Source organism: Aquarana catesbeiana, linkage group LG05 (assembly GCF_042186555.1).
Source record: "Aquarana catesbeiana isolate 2022-GZ linkage group LG05, ASM4218655v1, whole genome shotgun sequence".
NCBI classification, from domain to species: Eukaryota; Metazoa; Chordata; class Amphibia; order Anura; family Ranidae; genus Aquarana; species Aquarana catesbeiana.
Window position 1 is genome coordinate 196,540,447 of NC_133328.1, and position 19,570 is coordinate 196,560,016.

The 19,570-nt window shown below is 39.4% G+C and overlaps 1 protein-coding gene and 1 pseudogene across 5 annotated transcripts in view; one reads left to right on the top strand and one right to left on the bottom strand.

Moving 5' to 3' along the window:
- The window catches only part of BBS9 (Bardet-Biedl syndrome 9), a 580,121-nt gene extending 562,545 nt beyond the window's left edge, over positions 1-17,576 (top strand). For 4 of the 5 annotated variants that reach the window (XM_073630475.1, XM_073630476.1, XM_073630474.1 and 1 more), the window contains 2 exons: positions 8,018-8,240; positions 16,488-17,576. In XM_073630475.1, coding sequence (XP_073486576.1) covers positions 8,018-8,240; positions 16,488-16,531 — 267 coding nt within the window. In that variant the 3' untranslated portion in view covers positions 16,532-17,576. The remainder of the gene's footprint in view (positions 1-8,017; positions 8,241-16,487) is intronic. The other variant, XM_073630477.1, reaches the window with a different exon arrangement.
- LOC141145844 (ribonuclease P protein subunit p40 pseudogene) lies at positions 1,762-2,986 on the bottom strand (annotated as a pseudogene).
- Positions 17,577-19,570: the final 1,994 nt, after the last annotated feature.

Consider the following 19,570-nt stretch of genomic DNA (forward strand, 5'->3'; position numbering starts at 1 on the left):
CAGGGTGGCCCAAACAGCAAATGGTAGCGGTGCATGTACTAGAACCAATCCCCCCTACAGTGCAGCCAGGGGAAGCAGAGGAGGATCGTGTCTACAACAAGACAGTACAGCCGGCCCTCCTACTCAGCAGGTTCCCGGGCCCCCCTTTTGAACTGATGGGGCCCAGGCCCAATACAAAAGGGCTGGCTGTATTGCCTTATTAGTGGCCCTGATGAATCCGTATAGATAGTTTTTTTAAAACATGGATCTGTTGATCTCTTCTTGCCCCAAGTACACTTGTTTATGACTGAAAAGTATCAAGAAAGCTGACAGAATCTCTATGAACCCAAATTGTATCGATACGTCATACATACAGTATATGCTAATAACTGCCGGGTTTTTCTAAAGTACCATAAAGCTTCATATAGAGTGATGGAGGAGAAGAAAAGTATTTCTGTTGTTCATAACAAACAGTTAAAGTGCCTTGAAAGGGTATTTATACTCCTTGAAATTTTTATCCCTTTAACTTTCAAGGTGTAGGACTACTTTTTCAAGGCACTGTATATTTCAACTCTCATTTATAGCACAAATAGAGAAGAATAATGAAAGAAAGCCACTGGATGCTATGGGCTATGGAGACATACCTCCTTTTTCTCCAGCTTTTTCACATCTGGCCTCAACTTTTAAACTACTCCAAATATAAGCTAGTGAATGGTATTTCATAGACTTCGTTTTTTCCAGAATAGTGAAGGTGAATAAAGTTCCTTAGCTGTGAAGTAGATCATTACAGGCAAAAGCAATACATATTTCAAAATGTTTACACTTCGGGTATATTTTTACTCCATAAAAATGAATTTACTGCTTTACCATATGAACAATAAATGCCTGCATTTGCCTTGAGAAATCTAACATTATATGAAATAGCAGGGTTTATAGTTCAGTCTGTGTGAGGTGACTCTTTTTTTTGCTTGTAATTAAACTGTATATGGTGAGGTTTATACTGCTACTTACATTATATTAATAAAACCATATGCATTTTTGGAATAGAACCTAAGATAATGCTTAATGTAGGTGGTCTTTTTCTGCTGCATTGCACTTCATAATGGTCACCCATATGATGGTAGGCCACAGACAAGGGACCTTTTTTATCATCTTCCTTAATTTTGCATGTGCTGTTTCTGCATCCTATGGGTCATTTGGCCCTTATATATTTGGTAAATGTTATACGTGTCTGCTCCTCACTCCGTAGCTTTTTTCTTTTTAGTAGAGAACTAAAAATGTTGTCTTAATTGTACATTACGGGACACAGACGAAATAATCAGATACTTAGGGTTATGCTGTTGTCTTTAGAAGATGGATACTGGAAAACAGCTGTAAGGACAGCCCAGTGTAACCCCTCTCACCCCCAGCATACCTCCATATTTTGCTAGTCTCCTAGGAAAATGTACTTCTCTCTTCTGACTTCTCTCTTTTTAATTCTCGGCTAACACATTTCTTTTTTGTTTTTTTGTATGTGCAAAACATGCAACCTTTATTTTCAGGGTTACATACAAATCTGTTGTCACAATTTTATTGTTACAAAAAAATATGTATTTACTACCAAAATAATTCAATCATAAATCTGAAGTGTAAATTAGGTTTTTACTGTATAACAGGTTCCTCCAAGACAATTTCAACCCATCTGTATGTTCGCATTCAATTTATCCTCAACTCCCTCAACTCGCCACATTATTTACATAGACTGAATTCCACCCACATAGAGTGCAATCAGAAAATGTTCAGGCCGCTTTTTCAGATTCAACAGCAGATCATGGTGCATACAATTCTGATATTGTAATTTCCAGTCTTTGTGACAAATAAAAGAACTCCCTTGAATTTCATGTAGGGTTCCAAATCATCTGACAGCAGTCATTAAACAAAGAAGCACCAATGTTAAAGTTTTGCAAGTGCCATCAATAAATGATAATTATGGTGGGCAGCCATTGTGTGTAACAACAGCCATGTATAGCCAGTAGTCTTCATTGTTAAAGACAACAAAACTGTACAAATTTTCACCACCTTTAAAAAATCCATGTTCAATTTCTTTCTAAGATACAGGACTGTCTGCTAATCCATTCACCATAAGGGATGCTCATTGACTTAATTTTAGTTCATCACGATATTCTCGTAGCTGCTGTAACAACTGCATTATTTTTACTGGTGTTATAATCCAGTAATAGTGCATACATAAGCTATCTCTACCAAAATATTTGGATCTGGGCAACAAAAGCTTGATATTAAACTGGATGCCTGATTGTTGCAATCAATGTTATTGCTTACAGCACCTAGCCACTCGAAAATCTCCATAGCACTACACAACTCCCCCTCTTTCCCATGTAATTCTCTGCTCTTCAATACAGGACAAAGCACATCTTTGGAAACAGAACTGATCTTAAATGGGCACTCTTTGACCATATATTTTGAAAAATACATCTTTATAGTAGGTGCTTCTGCGTTATCCCATGCTAGGAGGAAATCAAACTTCAAAGGCTTCTTCTCAGTAAAGGCCCATCTCACATGCTGAAGTTTTTTGCCATCTTGGGAGAGAGCCTCATTTGTCAGATCTAGATTAACAATATATCTCATAGTTTTTTCCAGAATACAAAGATGGCTTGCCCTGCAAACCTAATTCTTCATATGTGTCTTTATCCACTGATATAATAAGCTTCCCTGTTGGTAGCAGAGCTGCAGCATTATCCTGATCAATTCTTGTGTTAAATGCGTCTCTGAATTCTTGCGTTATAGACTCATGTAAAGGTAAGTCTTTTACAAGATAATCATTTCCCAAACCATCAATCGTATTCTTTAATTTTACTGGTAAATGTCCACATTCTGGTAACAAAATAGATACAGCTTAGTTATAGTAGTGTGTCTCCACGTGGGAGGCATGCTGGGATTTCTCCACCAGGAAACTGGACTTCTCACACACCGGCAGGTGTCGGGGACACGTCTGTAACGCAGGCAGCATCACTGACCAGACCCGAACTAAGAGACGAGGAAGAGGAGGATCTAATACATTTCTAAGCTTCTGCAATCACTGGTGTTAATTTTTGCAGCTTCTGAATTCTGAATCCTAGCCCTTCAGACTGCATCCTGACCCTACTGTGAAGAAGTGGAGACTGCCTCTAATGTGCTTTCTGGGCACTGGACTCTGCCTTTGGCACCTACCTAGGTATCCTGGTTGTACCAGGCTGGGTTGGTTACAAGGTGTTTTACAAGTTCAAGGCCATGGTCCACCCATCTGGGAATCCCTGTCTTTGAAGGCAACTTAGGGAGCATCCCACTGGGAGAGCGAAGACCTCTGGATGCGGAATGTGCCTTTAATCTATCCTATGAGCCTGGTGGGGACTGCAGAAAGTCTTAGGACCACCACTGCGGTAAGTCAGGGCTTTGACCATTATGTGAGCCTAGATGTTCTGTTCTGAGTCCCAAAAAGGGATAATCTTAGGAGTGCCAACTGTGACACTTTCTTGTTACACTCTAGCAGTGAGAGAAAACCAGCTTGCTCTCTTTCTTCATTATCTGCTCAGCTACTCCAACACTATGAACTTCCAGGCCATAATCGTGCACTCTTCTGCCTGCAGTGACAGATGGCATTCATTTTTTCTGCTCTGGCATTGTCCCATGAATACCCCTTGTGTAAATCCCTCACTTGTATGCTTACTATGGTGGATGCTTGTGGGTCTTGCCAGCTTACAATCAGTTAGCATCTCCAAGGGGGCTTTCAGTGCACCCCCTCGAGTCCTGACACCGAAAGCTCTGTACCGCTATCTCTGGCCTGAGTCTCTACCCTCTTAAGAGGCCTCTATAACCCCTTCAGGGGTGGCCCCCTCCTCTTTCTAATTAGGAGAGGAGTTTTCTGCTACTATGCATGACCTTATGGAGAAAATATCAGCCATGTGGGGTATCTCAGAGTGCAGGGGCCACAAGCAGGCACATACACACCAATGTTCTGCAGAGCTTCAGTGCAATAAAAACTTCCTGTATATGCTTTTTTATGTAAATCCCTATTTTGGCGAATTCCTGCACAGTTTTTTCAAGGGGTTTACTTGTGGGCAAAGTACCCTGTTGGGAAATCTTTGGATTTGTCCTGGAAGGCTAGCTCTTGTTCTTTCAGTTTTGTCTTCCGTTTTTCAGTTGTGTAGCTAATTGAATGTATTTGCCTCTCAATACAGCCTTGTGGGTTTTCATGCTGTCAAAGGAGACACTGTCAAGCTCTGGGAATTCGGTCAAGAGAGTTGTTAACATAGAAAGTAACCAAAACAAATAAGTTCAGAAATTAGGTTATGTATAGTAAAATGGAATGACACAGGGAAAAAGTATTGAACACATGAAGAAAGGGAGGTGCAAAAAGGCATGGAAAGCCAAGACACCAGCTGAAATCTATCAGTAATTACAAAACAGTTCTGCCCCTTGTCAGTGCAAATTAATATCAGCTGGTTTAGTCTCAACTGATGGTCTATAAAAAGGTGTCACACAAGAAACATCCCAAGATGGGTAAAAGCAAAGAGCTCTCTCATGACTTTTACAAACTTATTTTTGCAAAATATACTCATGGTATTGGTTACAGAAGGATTTCTAAACTTCTGAATGTTCCAGTGAGCACTGTTGGGGCCATAATCTGGAAATGGAAAGAACATCATTTCACCTTAAACCGGCCACAACCAGGAGTTCCTCACATGAATTCTGACAGAGGAGACAAAAGCATTATCAGAAGAGTAGTCCAAGAGCCAAGGACCACTTGTGAAGAGCTTCCGAAAGACCTGGAATTAGCAGATACAATTGTTTCAAAGAAAACAATAAGTAATGCACTCAACCGCCATGGCCTGTATGCATCCTCACCACGCAAGATTCTATTGCTGAAGAAAAAGCATGTTGAAGCTTGTTTAACGTTTGCTGCACAACATTTAGACAAGCTTTGGAAATACTGGGAGAATATAGTCTGGTCAAATGAGACCAAAATTGAACTCTCTGGATGCCATAATACACACCATGTTTGGAGGTCAAATGGCACTGCACATCACCCCAAAAACACCATACCAACAGTAAAGTTTGGAGGTGGGAACATTATGGTGTGGTGCTTTTTTTCAGCATATGGTACAAGCAAACTTCATATCATTGAAAGGATGAATGGAAAAATTTACCAAGACATGCCTGATAAAAATCTGATGCCATCTACCAGGATAATGAAGATAAAACGGATGGACATTTCAGCAAGACAATGATTTCAAACACCAGGCCAAGGAAACTCTCAATTGGTTTTAAAGAAAGAAAATAAAGCTGCTAGAATGGCCCAACCAATCACCTGACTTGAATTCAATAGAAAATCTATGGAAAAAAACTAAAGACCATAGTTCATAGAAGAGGCCCGCAGAACCTTCAAGATTTGAAGACTGTTTGTGTGGAAGAATGGGCTCACATCTGAGCAATGCATGCAACTAGTTTCTCCATACAGGAGGCGTCTTGAAGTCGTCACTACCAACAAAGGATTTTGTGCAAAGTAATAAATAAATTTCAGTTAGCATGTTCAATACTTTTTCCCTGTGTCATTCCATTTTATTACACATAACTTAATTTCTAAACTTATTTGTTTTAGTTTCTTAGTATGTATGGATTGCATGGGTTGTTACTGATGTGATGAAAATTTAATTTCGTAAATAGCACCTTTAGAAATATATTTACCTAGAAAAATGGTGACGTGTTCAATACTTATTTTACCCACTGTAGTTGATTAGGGAAAATTTTTTGTTTGGGAGTGAGTAGTAACAACAATCTGCAAGTGAGTATTGTGCCAGCAGGAATGAAAATATTTTGCAGTGGCATGAGAGACATTATTGTCATCAGATTTATCAACATGGGGGGGTTAGATTTGTGTTTGAGTCCCCACAGGCAATCAAAGGCCCTTTTTTGTGTAATTCAGTTATGAATGGGATCTGTCTAGTATTTGGAACCTATTCACTGTCGTTACTGCGATGCCTGAGCATGTGCAGGTCGGCTACTCTGCCTGTGTTAATTGGCCTTCCTTAGATAGACAGTGCAGGAGGGGGAGGATCTATGCATACAGAATAAAACAGCCTTTTTACACAATGCAGAGGATTAACCCCATAAGTTCCACAGTGGGTATAACAAGCATGCTATGCTGCATATACAGACTGATTTTACTGTTGTGGATTTAGTAACACTTTAATATTAACTCAGTAAGAGCAGTTTGATAACCTTTGGTGCCGCTCAAAGTAGAGGTGAAAGCATATCCCTGTGTCCCAGAACATGGAGTGCCAGCTTGTCCTAATACCAATCCAGGGTATGCTATGACTAAGCCCCAGTGGGTGGGGCAAAATGCATGAGGGTGTGTGGTTTAGTGGAGACATGTAAGCTGAGGCCACTCTTTATAGTTTATTTACCTTGGCTGGTTGGGAGTAGTGCTGATCCTTTCCTCTTTACATTCAGTAAAAGAGCAGTTTAGTTGTAAGGAATTTAGTGGTTTAACCCAAGTTAATGGAGCTACAAGGACCAGATATAGGGTGTACGCACCTTCTCTCACAACTTTTGGATAACTGGCAGCAACAATGAACAGCACAATACAATGTCTTCATTTATAATACATCAATACAAGATCAGCGAGGAATATCTGGTAATGCCTATTTTCCATAATGTCAAGATACTTCCCAAACAAACTTATAATTCTCCAGTGGCGAAGACCTGAAGGTCAGGACTCCTGGGTAAGCAAAATTTGTTAGACAAATGGCCAGAAACATACACATATGGAGAATAAAATGTCCTGGGCAGCTTCATCATTTGAATTGGAGCCTTAGATAAAAGAGATAAACAAGGCACTAGTGAACATTTATGAAGATAGGAGCTTGAGCCCAAAGTTCTGGCTTAAATACAAGGCATTACATTATCACAGTAACAAGAAAATTCAATCGAATGTGGTATTATGGAGAGCGTGCGGCACATCTGGCCGCATTGAATCAGAATTAAAGCATCTATAAATTATCCAGCTAGGATGTTGAAGCTTTAGGGAGGTAATATATGTGATGTAATCATAGTATGAAGGGTCATGATCTCGTAAAAGCTAAAGTGCAGAGGTGGCAAAAATGTTACCTTAAAGCAGGGTGTGCCCCCATACCCCATTGAAAGCTAAGAGAGGTTGCCCCAGTTATTAAAAATGTCAGTTACTAGCAAATTTGTTAAACAGAGAAGTTGAAGTAGATCTGTAACGAGGACTTCAAGACCTAATAATGACCTGCCAGCTTGGCAAACAAATAGATGATCAAAGCAAATTTGCAAGTAGCCATGCACTTAAAAGGGTAATAAACTGTACCAGAGCACCACAAACTTAAAACCCCTATTTAATTTAATGTTAATATTCAAAGCAAAGTCACCCATCCATTCATGTTTTCAGGCTTTATTTTGTTGAGAAATCACTTTGATAAACACTCCCCTAGCATTGCTAGCTGCTACCATCTTGAGTAAGGGCAGATTATTCACTTAGCATTTACAGCCATGGCCGAAATTGTTGGCACCCCAGAAATTTTTCCAGAAAATCAAGTATTTCACACAGAAAAGTATTGCAGTAACGCATGTTTTGCTATACACATGTTTATTTCCTTTGTGTGTATTGGAACAAAACAAAAAAGGGAGGAAAAAAAGCAAATTAGACATAATGTCACACAAAACTCCAAAAATGTGTAAATTAGATCACCTAGAGCGATTTTTAGCATCTTTGATTTTGGCCAGAAAAAAGTTGATTTTCATCCCTAAGTCACATTGTTCTTGTGGGCCTTGAGATTTGGTATCTCCCTGGAGAGTTTAAAATGTCTTTTGTAATTAGGTATGTTCTTGCTTGTATTGTTTATGTGGACTTTTAATAAAATGATTTCCTTCTTAGTATGTAATGTATAATATATCAATATAGCTTTATATTTCAAAATAATATGCTTTTGAATTTCCAATTTATAATGACATGGTTGTCTTTTCTTCCTCCCCTTTCCTGTAGGGTTGGGAGGAGACTGTGGATGCAGCACTGTCTCATCTTTTAAGGACATGTCTGTCCAAAAGCTCTAAAGAACAGGCTCTTAACCTCACTAGCCAACTCAGCATCCCAAAAGATACTACTAGGCTAAAGAAACACATCACTTTGCTGTGCGACAGGCTGGCCAAAGGTGGCAGGTTGTCATTAAGTGCGGACTCTGGATCTCAACAAGCCATTCTAATGCCAGGTAATACATGATTAATACATGTGATTGTGAAAATTTGTAAAATTCACAAGTACTAAGTGGAATGAACGCAAATTCAAATCAAAGCTATATTACTGAAATTGAATGTTGAATGTTTTATCATAGGCAGACTGTCAGTTGGCACCTTTCTTTTAAATTTATGTACGTATTTATTAAAATTTACACTTTAGCTATACCCATTACTACTAAGTTTAAAATACAACTAAAGGCAAAACTTTTTTTTTTTAGTTTTGGATAGAGTGGAGAGGAATTAGAATACTTTGTCAGTTTTTATTACTGTCTGTGCTCATATTAGGGAGAGTCATCCTCTCAATTTGTCCTGATTACCATTATCATTGAAAGTGAAAGTAAAAGAAAATCACAAATTTTGGGTTGTCCCCAGAAAAGTAATAGAGGGGACATTTTCAAATGGGGACACTAGTTCTGGTGACCTGGGGGTCCCCAATGGATTGGTGGGTTTGCCTATGGGACAGGAAGTGAAGGTAAATCTTCACAATGAGACACAGATGGCGGAAAAAAATCTGAAAAGGGTTATAATCATCCCTTACTCTATCCAAAATGAAAAAAAAGTTTTGCCTATAGTTCTATTTTAATGTATGGATATACAGTATGTTGTCACAAATTACTTTTACAAAGTCTCCATTAGAGCACCTTCTAATGGTTGGCCCTTTACCCTTTAAGACCCAGTCACATCCAATATGATATCGTGTTCTATCCCAATTTTGTTTCCAGTATATATCACATACCACAAGTTTTTATTGATGTCCCCCAGTGGAAAAAAGGTAATAGTCATTATTACTGAAGTGAGATTAAAAAAAATCTAGTCTTGTGCATTAAACTCCTACTTAACCACCCATCTCCTAATTTTATTTTTTCAGTAATAAAGTCAGTGAAATCATTTTATGATTATGATTTAGAACAGGAGTCTCCAAAGTCTGGCCTGCGGGCCACACTTTCCCCATCCTCTCTCTTCATACAAACTTCAATTTAATGCTTCATTTCCTTCAAAGCTTGTTAAGCATGGGGGAGTCAGTATGTCAATACTTCTTTCCATTTCACAGAGTGGAGCAGAACTCAAAAGATGACATTTATACAGATCCCCCCCCCCCCCCCCAGCTGTTATAGAAGATTCTATGAATTTCAAATAAAAAGGAATCAGCACAAGGGGCACATCTGGCTGACTGAGTGTGGGGAGGTGCAGCATGGTGCGGCTGCAGTAAACACAGTGTCCAGTTGCAGAGAACAGAGCTTGTATTACTGCAGAATCCAGTAATTCACTGGAAGGCACCTAACTGGGGACACTCACAGCATGTACCAGCAATGTGTAGCAGAGCAGGTCTCAGATGTGCCGACAGCGTCTGCCTTGAGGGATGGAATGTGGCCTGGCCGGTCCGAACCCAAGTGGGGAGGTCTCCAGAAGGATGGCATGTCTCTATCCTTTCTCTACTCATCTGAAACTTCACCCTGCCACTAATCACTATCACTCAGATGGGCGACCTGTCCCCACACTACCCACACGCAAAATGCACACCAAGCCTGGGAGCCAGGGCCTTAGATAGGCTCTGCCTGACCCAAGATGGCTGCTAGAGTCACAAGGGGTGGCAGCATCCAATTGGATAGCTTCTCCAAGTGTGTACTTGTATCCATTCAGAGGACTAAGTGTTGTTTCTGTCTGATGCCTTGTTCCTGTACTATCTGCATGAGTTACTTCTGACAAGTCTTCCTGACATCTCCAGCACACAGACTGTGATTGACAGTTTCAGATCTGTTCCTGTGTGAAGGGGCGGTGTTGCTTCCCTCCAGTCAGCTCTCACTGAGCTCTGCAGAGTGCAACTTCAGCTCCCTGTCCCCTGCTTTCTGAAAGCTCAGACAAGCTGTATAAATTCTTGACTTTGAATGGCTTTAGAGAAGAGAAAGCTGAAGATTAACAGGTATAACTTATGTAGGGTGATTTGCTTTATCTCTGTGTATTACCTCATTTCACTGGGTAAATGTAAGGGTTCACAACCATTTAAAGCAGGGTATACACACAGTTTTTGTGGGGAACTGTCAGTTTGTTTTTTTTAAGTCACTTGTTGAAGGAAATAAAACTGACAGTTCTTCACATCCACACAAGCGATCTGGATGCAGAAATCTCCCTGACTGAGCTATTGCATTCTGACAGTGGGGACTTCCCCCTCCTTCAGAATACCCTGATCAGCGCTGCAACCATTGGCTGTGTGCGCACATCGAATGCTGGTTTACCAACATGACTGTTTGACAGAAGCTGGTCTAATGTTCGACTCAGACAGGGGTACACACAGACCAAAATTCACTTGGCTCCCGCAGAACCGATTGAATTTGGGTACGTGTGCACCCGACTTTAGAAAATGAAGGTAATTACGAAAGGGAGAGAGAGGATACTATTCTGGAAAAAAAAATGACTAGCAGGCAACTTTTTTCTTGCCTCTGTTCCCATTAGAGAGATCTCCCATCCTGTCCACTGACCCCCCTCTCACATGGAAAGGGAGTATAAGTGATATCTCCCCAAAATGTAACAGTAAAAACCTGAGATATTCTTATCTTTACTTTCTTTATTCGGAACAAAACATATGGAAACAGTTGTTTTCTGCTGGCATAATTAGTGCTTTAAGTTCCTATATAGGTAAAAGGGATATTTGAAAATTATATTTACTGGAAATGTTCCTAATTTGTAGGTATATACTTAGATTAGCATGAAAAATGTACTCACTCTGATCTGTGTGTTTCGTTTTTGTTTGATGGAAAAAAAAAGGTAACAGGATTTTTAATTTCTCAAGTTTACCTCCCTTACATTAGTATTGCTATAATTTCTCATTTGATATACTAATTCGCTATCTGTTTTAAATGATTAGCTCTAATATCATTTTTATATGTGTCATGATTAGGTCCTAATGAAAGAAAACTCATTTTTTTCTGGTGTATAATACTATATGCAGTGAAGGCTTTTGTGGAACACATTCCACATTTTGCTAGACCAGAATGGGTCAATCTCTGGCTGCTTTTCATAGGCCTAAAACGTCAAAGAACTTGTAAATAATACTCACTGAACTATGTTTAGAGAGTAATGACCGGGATAAGAGTCAACATCCTCCTGGGATTGTAAAACCCCTTCTCTGCTGTTTACACATTGACAGTTCACAATGTAGACATTCAGGGTCTTTATGGACAAGTTTAAGCCATTCTCATAAAAGATATTTTTTTCAGGAAAGGGATACTTGTTTCATTCCTTAACTTGACAGCTGACTTTATAGTAAAAGAAATAAGGTTAGCCATCAATAAAGGCAAAGAAAAATTATGAGTTTTATGTTAAAAGAAAACATAGAAAATGACTTTTTTTGAATTTTTTTGAAGCAATTTTAGAATGTAAAGAAGAAGATTTCTTCCCATCTGTTCAGATAAAATTCCAAAATACATAAACAATTTGATATCTAACAATCAAACGTGAAATAATTTTTACAATGTCAACAAAGATTTCTTAAAAACATGCAATTTCAATATTTTCAGTTAGGTTGGGTTAACCCTTATGCGAATTGGATGCATCCAATTTGCATGAAAAGACAGTGCGCCCGGCTCGCAATGAAGCTGGTTCACACAGCTCCAGGGGGGGGGGGGGGGGGGCGCGGTCCTCGGTCCCCATTTGGAAGGGTCCTGTGCGTTCCAATATAGGTGTGAATTCAGGCGAAAATGCGAACCTAATTCACACCTGAATCGGTGAACAGGGACGTATCGGACCCCCTGCTAGGAGCCATGGCCGCAGCATGTTTGAACCCAGCCTTACACATTTTAATTGTCCAGTTGGCTTAAAGTTTGTTTAAAATTAACATGCTTTGCTTTATTTTCAAGTTCCCAACTTCTTGGTAAGCTGAAAGCAACTCTGTAACAAAAAAAAAGTAGCCTATAAAGCTACATTAATAATACCAGTCGTGACTCCAGTGGCTCCAATTTTTTCTGTTCAGACCTACACCTGCCACTGGAATCTTCAGTATCCTACACTGTTGATGTAGGCTGAACTTAAACAGTTCCGCTTTAATGCTCCAGTAGGTGAGACCTGTGGCTGGTAACAGTGTATGCTGGAGCTAGTTGGGATGTAAGGCTCATCAGGCTCAGCTTAGACTACAAGAAATAGCGCCCAGCTGCACACAGGCCGGGGACGATTTTTTTGTATCCTACACTTCTGGTTATGTTGGATGCTGGCATCTCCCCACTACATGTAGAGAAACTAGTGATTCAGTGTCTGAAACTACATCACACAGTTGAAAAAAGCAGGCATCCAGCTCACCCAGAAGTGTCCAAAGTTGACAATTCCATTTGCAAGTGTAGATATGCCAGAAAACTAAGATTGGATCTACTAACAGTGTTACTGGTAAATATAAATAAAGTGCGACTGATACAAAAACATATTTTTCGCTTTTGCATCGAAGAATCAGGTTTTTATTGCTGTCTTTTTCCCTGCTTAGGAAGGTTTAACCTCTCTTAAAAATTATGGAAAAAATCTAGAATTTGTAGTTGTCACTGGGATAGGAATAGAGCACACATTTTCCAATGGATGCATCTGATCTGGTAACAAATAAGGGGATTTCTCTCACTTTGGAGAGATTTGCTTTCATTTGTTTTGACTTCAGAACAAGATGTAAAGGGAAATCTTTCCAATAGGACACAGACAGCAGAAGAAAAATGGCTAGGGGTTTAAACCATTCCCTACTCTATCTGGAATAAGACAAATACATTTTGGCATTAGACACTTAATTTAAATTGGAATTACTTTAAATAATACATTTTAGTATAGTTTAGTAAGGCTGCTTTTATTTTTTTGTTTACAAACTTTTATTAAATAAAAGTATGACAAAAGAGATGTTGCAGCATACATTAAGTGTATACAATGGTATAACGGCAAAAGCCCCTAAAAGTGCATATAAATCAGCTGTACAAACAAATTACAAGGAACATATAAACTCAAAAATAAAAAGAACAGCTGAAATAATACCAGTTTGATATACGAAGGTTAATACAGATACATTGTATCCAACAAACGACAGAGGCAGAAACTATTAAACGTGTAATAAAATACATTGGCATAGAGTACGGAACATACCATGGTAGTTAATGTGCAGCAGAAAGGCCATAAAGGAACTATGGGTGACATTTTTTTTGTCAAAATGAGATTTGGAGTCATGAATAGTATGATATATGTTTTCCCATTAACATAATGGCATCCATTTTGGAAATTACTTGGGAGAGGGCAAGCTTAATAGATTTCCAATGGTATGCAATGACCCATGACATGCAAACACAAAGTGCATGAATTTGACTTCATTTAGGACATGCATTGTTGCTGCCTGCCAACCTCCCCCTTTTAGGCTGCAATAGGCAGCAGATAGGGGTGTTTACCAAGTTTACCTCACATTTAGCGATCGGCGGGTGGCAAGCTACACATTCAAGCAAATAGGGAAGCTCCGCAAATGTCCTGCAGCCTATGCGTCACATTTGTCAGCAAAAATGGGGTTAAAACAGGAAGTGAGGAGGTGGTTGGGTTGAAACAAAGCAGTGAGGAGGAATTGCATTGCTTCCTCAACACCTGTCAATAGTCTCTGAAGCTCTATCTAAATATGGGTCGGACTTCAGAGGAAAGAGAGATTTAGATGTACTTCTAAATCTACCCCCAATCTCTCAGAAAAAGATTCAAGATCAGGAATCTTTGCAAATAATTGGCAGTGTACCCAATTTAGGGTAAATTGTTTACCAACCAAAGAGGTAATTAAATTAAATATATCCTGCCAAACCGAGGTTAATTCCTCCCACTCCCAAAATATATCTAGAAAGGAGCCCGGTTGGGGGAAACCACGGAAACAGAACTGTGGGGTTTGTGGATAGATGCAATGTAATTTTATTGTAAACATTTTAAGTGCTGTTTCTCTAGTTGTTAAAGATTTAGTACATTTCGTGAGATTGCCCCACATAGTGTCCCATTCTTGGTCAAAAATTTCTCCCCAAGTTCTTCTTCCCAACAGGACATATAAAGAAGATTGATAACAGTCTTAGTGATCAAGAGGCAATTAATAGACAATTGGAATCAGTTCCTTCCCTTGTGGATTCTTTTGACAAATAATGTCATAGGTAGTATAAGAGATAGATGGGGAAAGAGCATAATGTGTAGTGTAGAAATTTGCAGATAATGAAGAAACCCAAAGGAAGGCCCCGATTTCAAATTTTGAGGCTGAGAAAGAGAAATAAATGTGGTTCCCTCTTGAAAGCGTGAGAGATTAGTGATAGCACGAGTTTTCCACCAGTGGAATTCCCTGGGTTCAGAGAAAGCTGTCACAAACCTAGGAGCTTCATAATATGAAGACCAGGGAGATATTGTAGATACCAAGTGAAACTTAGGCAGGCCATAGATGATGCGCTTTTCTTTCCTGCAACCATGTGTTGCAGGAAAGAAAATTGCTTGAGTCAGTGTTGATAGGGGAATCTCTCCTGCGCGGCTATTGTGGGGAAGGGGGCTTGGGGAGCCGTCCCTACCAAGAAAATACAGTGATGATTGCTAGAGGCTATAGCTGCTGGCAATAATCGCATGCTAGAAATCCGACCAGCTGGTTGTACCTAAGTCGATTGATGGATCGACTTTGGTACAATGAACCTGCCCATACATGGATTAAATCTTGGCTGGTTCCTGCTGAACTGGCCGAGATTAGAACCATCTATGGCCTACTCTATAGACGTTCCAGAATGTTAAGGACTGTGCCACTCAAAGATTACATGTTGCCATTTCTTTTGTAAGGACCATGTTAGACCAAAGCAACCATGGCAAAAAATATGTTGAAATAGAGTTCATTTCAAATTTAATCCAAGGAGTCCACAATATTCCACTGAGCCAACTGCGTTAGTCGAGAAGCTAAATAGTAGAGCCATATCTGTTTTAAACCTAAACTTCCTTTGTTTATGAGAGTGATATAAGATTAATCTGGCATAGGTGATTTATTCTGCCAAATGAATGTATTTACACTCAACTGAATGTGGGAAAGATAAGCTTTAGAAATTCTAATCGCCAGAACCCTGAATAAATAAAGCCGTTTGGGTAAAACATTTGTTTTAATGGCCACCACCCTACCCAAAAAGGAGATATGAAAAGGATACACCATAATCCAAGCATTTGATGAATTTTGAGACCCACCATGAGGTAAATGTGTTGAAATAACTGAAAATGTAAGGGAAGTGTAATGCCTAAGTATGAAATAAAAGAAGCAGACCAGACAAAAGGAAACTCTTCTCTTAGTGGCTGATGCCTAGAAGGGGCTAAATTATTTGGTATGGCTATTTATTTCGTAAGATTGACTATAAGACCCATCAGAACCTCTATTAGGAGGTTCGGTAAAGAGGTTGTCGGTTGGGTGATAAATAGAAGTACATCATTGGTGAACATGCATCATTTAACTGTATTATGACCTTTAAAATAGCCCATAATGTCTGGATGACGAAAAAAAAAAGCAGGGGTGAAAGAGGGCAACCTTGCCTTGTTCCCCTTCCAAGAAGGAAGAAGACAGAGTTGCAGCCCGGTAGCCTGATTCTTGTTTGAGGAGCAGTGTATAAGGCTTAAAACCCATGGTGGAATTCCCCTCCAAAGCCATAGCATTTTAAAAGCATGGACAAATATTGCCAGGTTACACTGTCAAAGGCCTTACGAATATCTAGGCTTAATGGCAAAACATCACGTGAAAATGGGTGACTGGGTTGCTTTAAGGTTTTGCGAACAGTTATTCTATTGAATTACAAGGTAGCTACACCACTCTGTTTACTGGTGCTGGTTAAATCAAGCAGCTATGAGTACCATCATTTTATCATTTGGTAGTCATTTTTTACCAAGAAATCTTCCAAGGATATAAAATCATATTCCTGAAAAACTGTCATCAATACCTTTCTAGGGCTCCCATCTAGCCAAACACCCCCCCCCCCCCCCCAACACACCAATGTCAGTTGGCAGTGCATATAGCTCCATTAATTTGTAATATATGATTCGTTTTCTTCTCAGTTTAGGGAGTTGTACATCTTTATTGTTAAACTAATGTTGACTGCTTGTCCATGCAGCCTGCTGTAAAATACATGTTCAAAGATGTACAGTATAGAAATCAGTGCTGTATATTGATTCTGTAATACATTCTTAAAGGTTGTAATGAGATTTCTCTTTTAAGTTTTATTTTTATTTTCTCTTTTTAGGGCTCCCATCCAGTCCCCCACCAGTAGCAGCTGGCAATGCATAGCTCCGTTGTTTTGTAATATATTATTAGTGTTGTTTTCAGTTTAAGCAAGGTGAAAATTGCAATCTGACATTATCTTATGTCCTAACATTATGCACTGACATCAATAGGAAAAAACGTGAAGACGCAAGATGAAAATGAAGAATAGCTTCTGATGTCATCTATGTGGACTGCGACAAAATGGAGATCATTGAAACATTCAAGATGCTGCTATGGAGTGGTTATGGGCAGACAATGGACAACTATAATTTAAAAATGGTGTCATAAAATATATTTTATACATTTTCAGGTCATGTTAGCTACAACCACAGATTTATAGAGCAATCCTTAATTTTTTTTCTATGTTGCTAAACTATTTTGTAGTTTTAAACTGAAATGTTACATAGCAATTTTATGTGGTTTGTGTATGAAATGGGACCATATTTTGCAAGCCATCTGTGCAATACAGATGGCTATTTACTCTGTCCCCTGGGCCACCGAATCATCTGTACACTTTTGCCATTAGCCAACATGTATTTTTTTTATCTGTTATTTTTTTCCAGTAATCAGTAGTTTATTATAATCACCATATGTCAGCTGCTTTCTGATTTAGAGCAATGTTCTAGATTGTGAAGATTGCTGGGAGCCATATTTTTTCTTATCCCAGGCAATAGTAAAATGCTGAGCAATCAGTTTACGAGGTGTGATATATGTAAATGTTTATATATTTTTATTAATGTTTAGCATTGTGACTATAAACTACTGTGCAAAACAGAGCTAAAACAAATCCTTAATAGACTGTTTTGAAATATTTATATACAGTACATTTCTTTCATTTCCAAAAATTTACCAACACCTATTTAGCTACTTTCTTTTGGAAATTGAGAGTTTGTTGGCTGAGCTATTAAACATGTTTATAAAGGGTAAAACCAAAATTGGAATCTGTTGCTTTGTCTTTTCTTGCTCCTTTTTAGCTGATTTATCCACCTTTAATGAAAATAAAATGTTGTATTACAGTGAAATCCATTTTGCCAGTGTATATTGCCTTTTTATAAAAGGGTAAAAAAAGAATGTTTACTTGTTTTTATTTAAGCAATATAATAATTGTATGCATTTTTTCACAGTCAATTACAATTTCTTGATATTTTTTTTACAGTTAGTGTTTCCTATATAATATCTATCTATATTTATATCTTAATTGCACAGTACAGAACACTGCACTGGTGTTCTTGGACCATGGTCATTGGGCATCTTCAGGTCATTGGGAACTGGCAAAAACTGGGCTGCCTACAGTATGTACCCATACAAACCACCACTCCACGAGGCTCCAGTTTTCAGCTAGTGTCCCTAGATGATGGATGTGTTCTCCTCTAGAAGAGTATTTTTCTTTTAAACTATTTTTTTCCTCCGAAACTTCCATCAACATCTGACTTCGGGATCAGTTAGCCTCAGTGTGTACCATGGGGACATTTTTTTTTTTTTGATCATCAAACATTCTTTATACTTATTTCACCTTAGTCTCCTGTTGTGTACACTCCGTGAAGCAGTATCACACACCATTTCTCATGGGGACATTACCCATACCCCACCTTATTGGGCCAGCCTGTAATGTTTGCTTCAATCACAGGATCCTGCGTTAGGTGCTCACCTTAGCACAAAGTGCAATGTGTAAAGTTAGCTGTAGGGCGCTATACAGGTCCAGTGCTGTGGCCCTTTTTTATGGTTCCCGGATCCTGAAGACCCCTTCCATATTGCGCTCACTACAAGGGGGGAAGCCTGGACCTATAGAGGGTCCAGCATCATGGATGAGGTTTCCCTGTATGTAACACCAGTTCCTGGCTATTAATGTATTCCTCTGTGCGTAGTGTTAACCTCTGTTTCCAAAGCTTCTCTGCATGAGAAATTTAGTCTCAGAATGATGGGGTGACTTTGTCATGTTTCCTAGATGACACATTCCCACCTGACTGTTCTGCTGGGAACACACGCAGTATGTTGCTGCAGTCTCTTTTTAAGAGACACAGCCACGGGAACACAGCCAGTGACTGGGTTATAGTGGCTTCCTCTAAAGAGATGCAGAACCCCTTCTATTCTGCATTCCATAACCATACCCCACTGGGGGGTTCCTTCACTAGCAATGGCAGATCACAGGCACAAGGGAGCTGGGGCTAATGACTTGAACAACATGCATCGTGCTAAAGGACTACGGGAAACAGAAAAAACGCTCAGGTTCTCCCTTGTCCCAGAGTATTATCCTATCTTGACACTGCTGCTATTCTGTAACTTAAGCTCCCTCTCAGGCACACACCATGTGGCCTGTCTAACAAAAGCAGCTTTCTCTGCCACTATGTCAAAGGTACATTTATGTATTGGCGTCTTTTAATTGTAAAGAGCCTTTGCTTGTTTTGCACAAAGACAAGGTGATTTTGAGACCAACCTTCCCTTTTATCTAAGAATGTCCTTCATTCACTCTGTCCTGCTCCAAACCATGACAAGGAAATTGCCTTACAATGTTTGGATGTGGTTGGGGCTGTCAGGGTATACTTGGCAGTCACAACGTCTGTTTACAAGACTGAGCCATTTTGCTATACCTGGAGGACCTCTATTTCCAAGACTGAACCCCTTATTGCTTTACCTGGAGGTCCTCGTAGAGGACAACCTGCTTCCTGCTCCACAATTGCCAGTTGGATCAGACAACTAATTTCCAGGGCCTACACCTTAAGGAAACAATTCCTCCCTTTCCTATCAGTACCTATTTCACCAGAGCTGTTATTCTTTCTTGGGCTTTTTAGCAAGTATCTGTATCCCAGATTTCAAAGCTGCCACCTGGTCCTCTGTTCACACGTTTTCCAAGTTCTGCTAGGTGGGTGTTCAGGCCTCCGCTGATTTGAACTTCTGCCGCAAGTTGCTTAATGCTGTTATGTGAGTTTTTTTGTTTGTTTTTCTTTAACTCTTGTTCTTCTTTTGGGCTTGTTGGCAGTCTTGTTTGTTGCCAGTGTCGCTTTGTTATGTCAACCCAATCCATTTATTGCTTTGGTAAGTCCCATGGCCTAAGAATACCAGTCC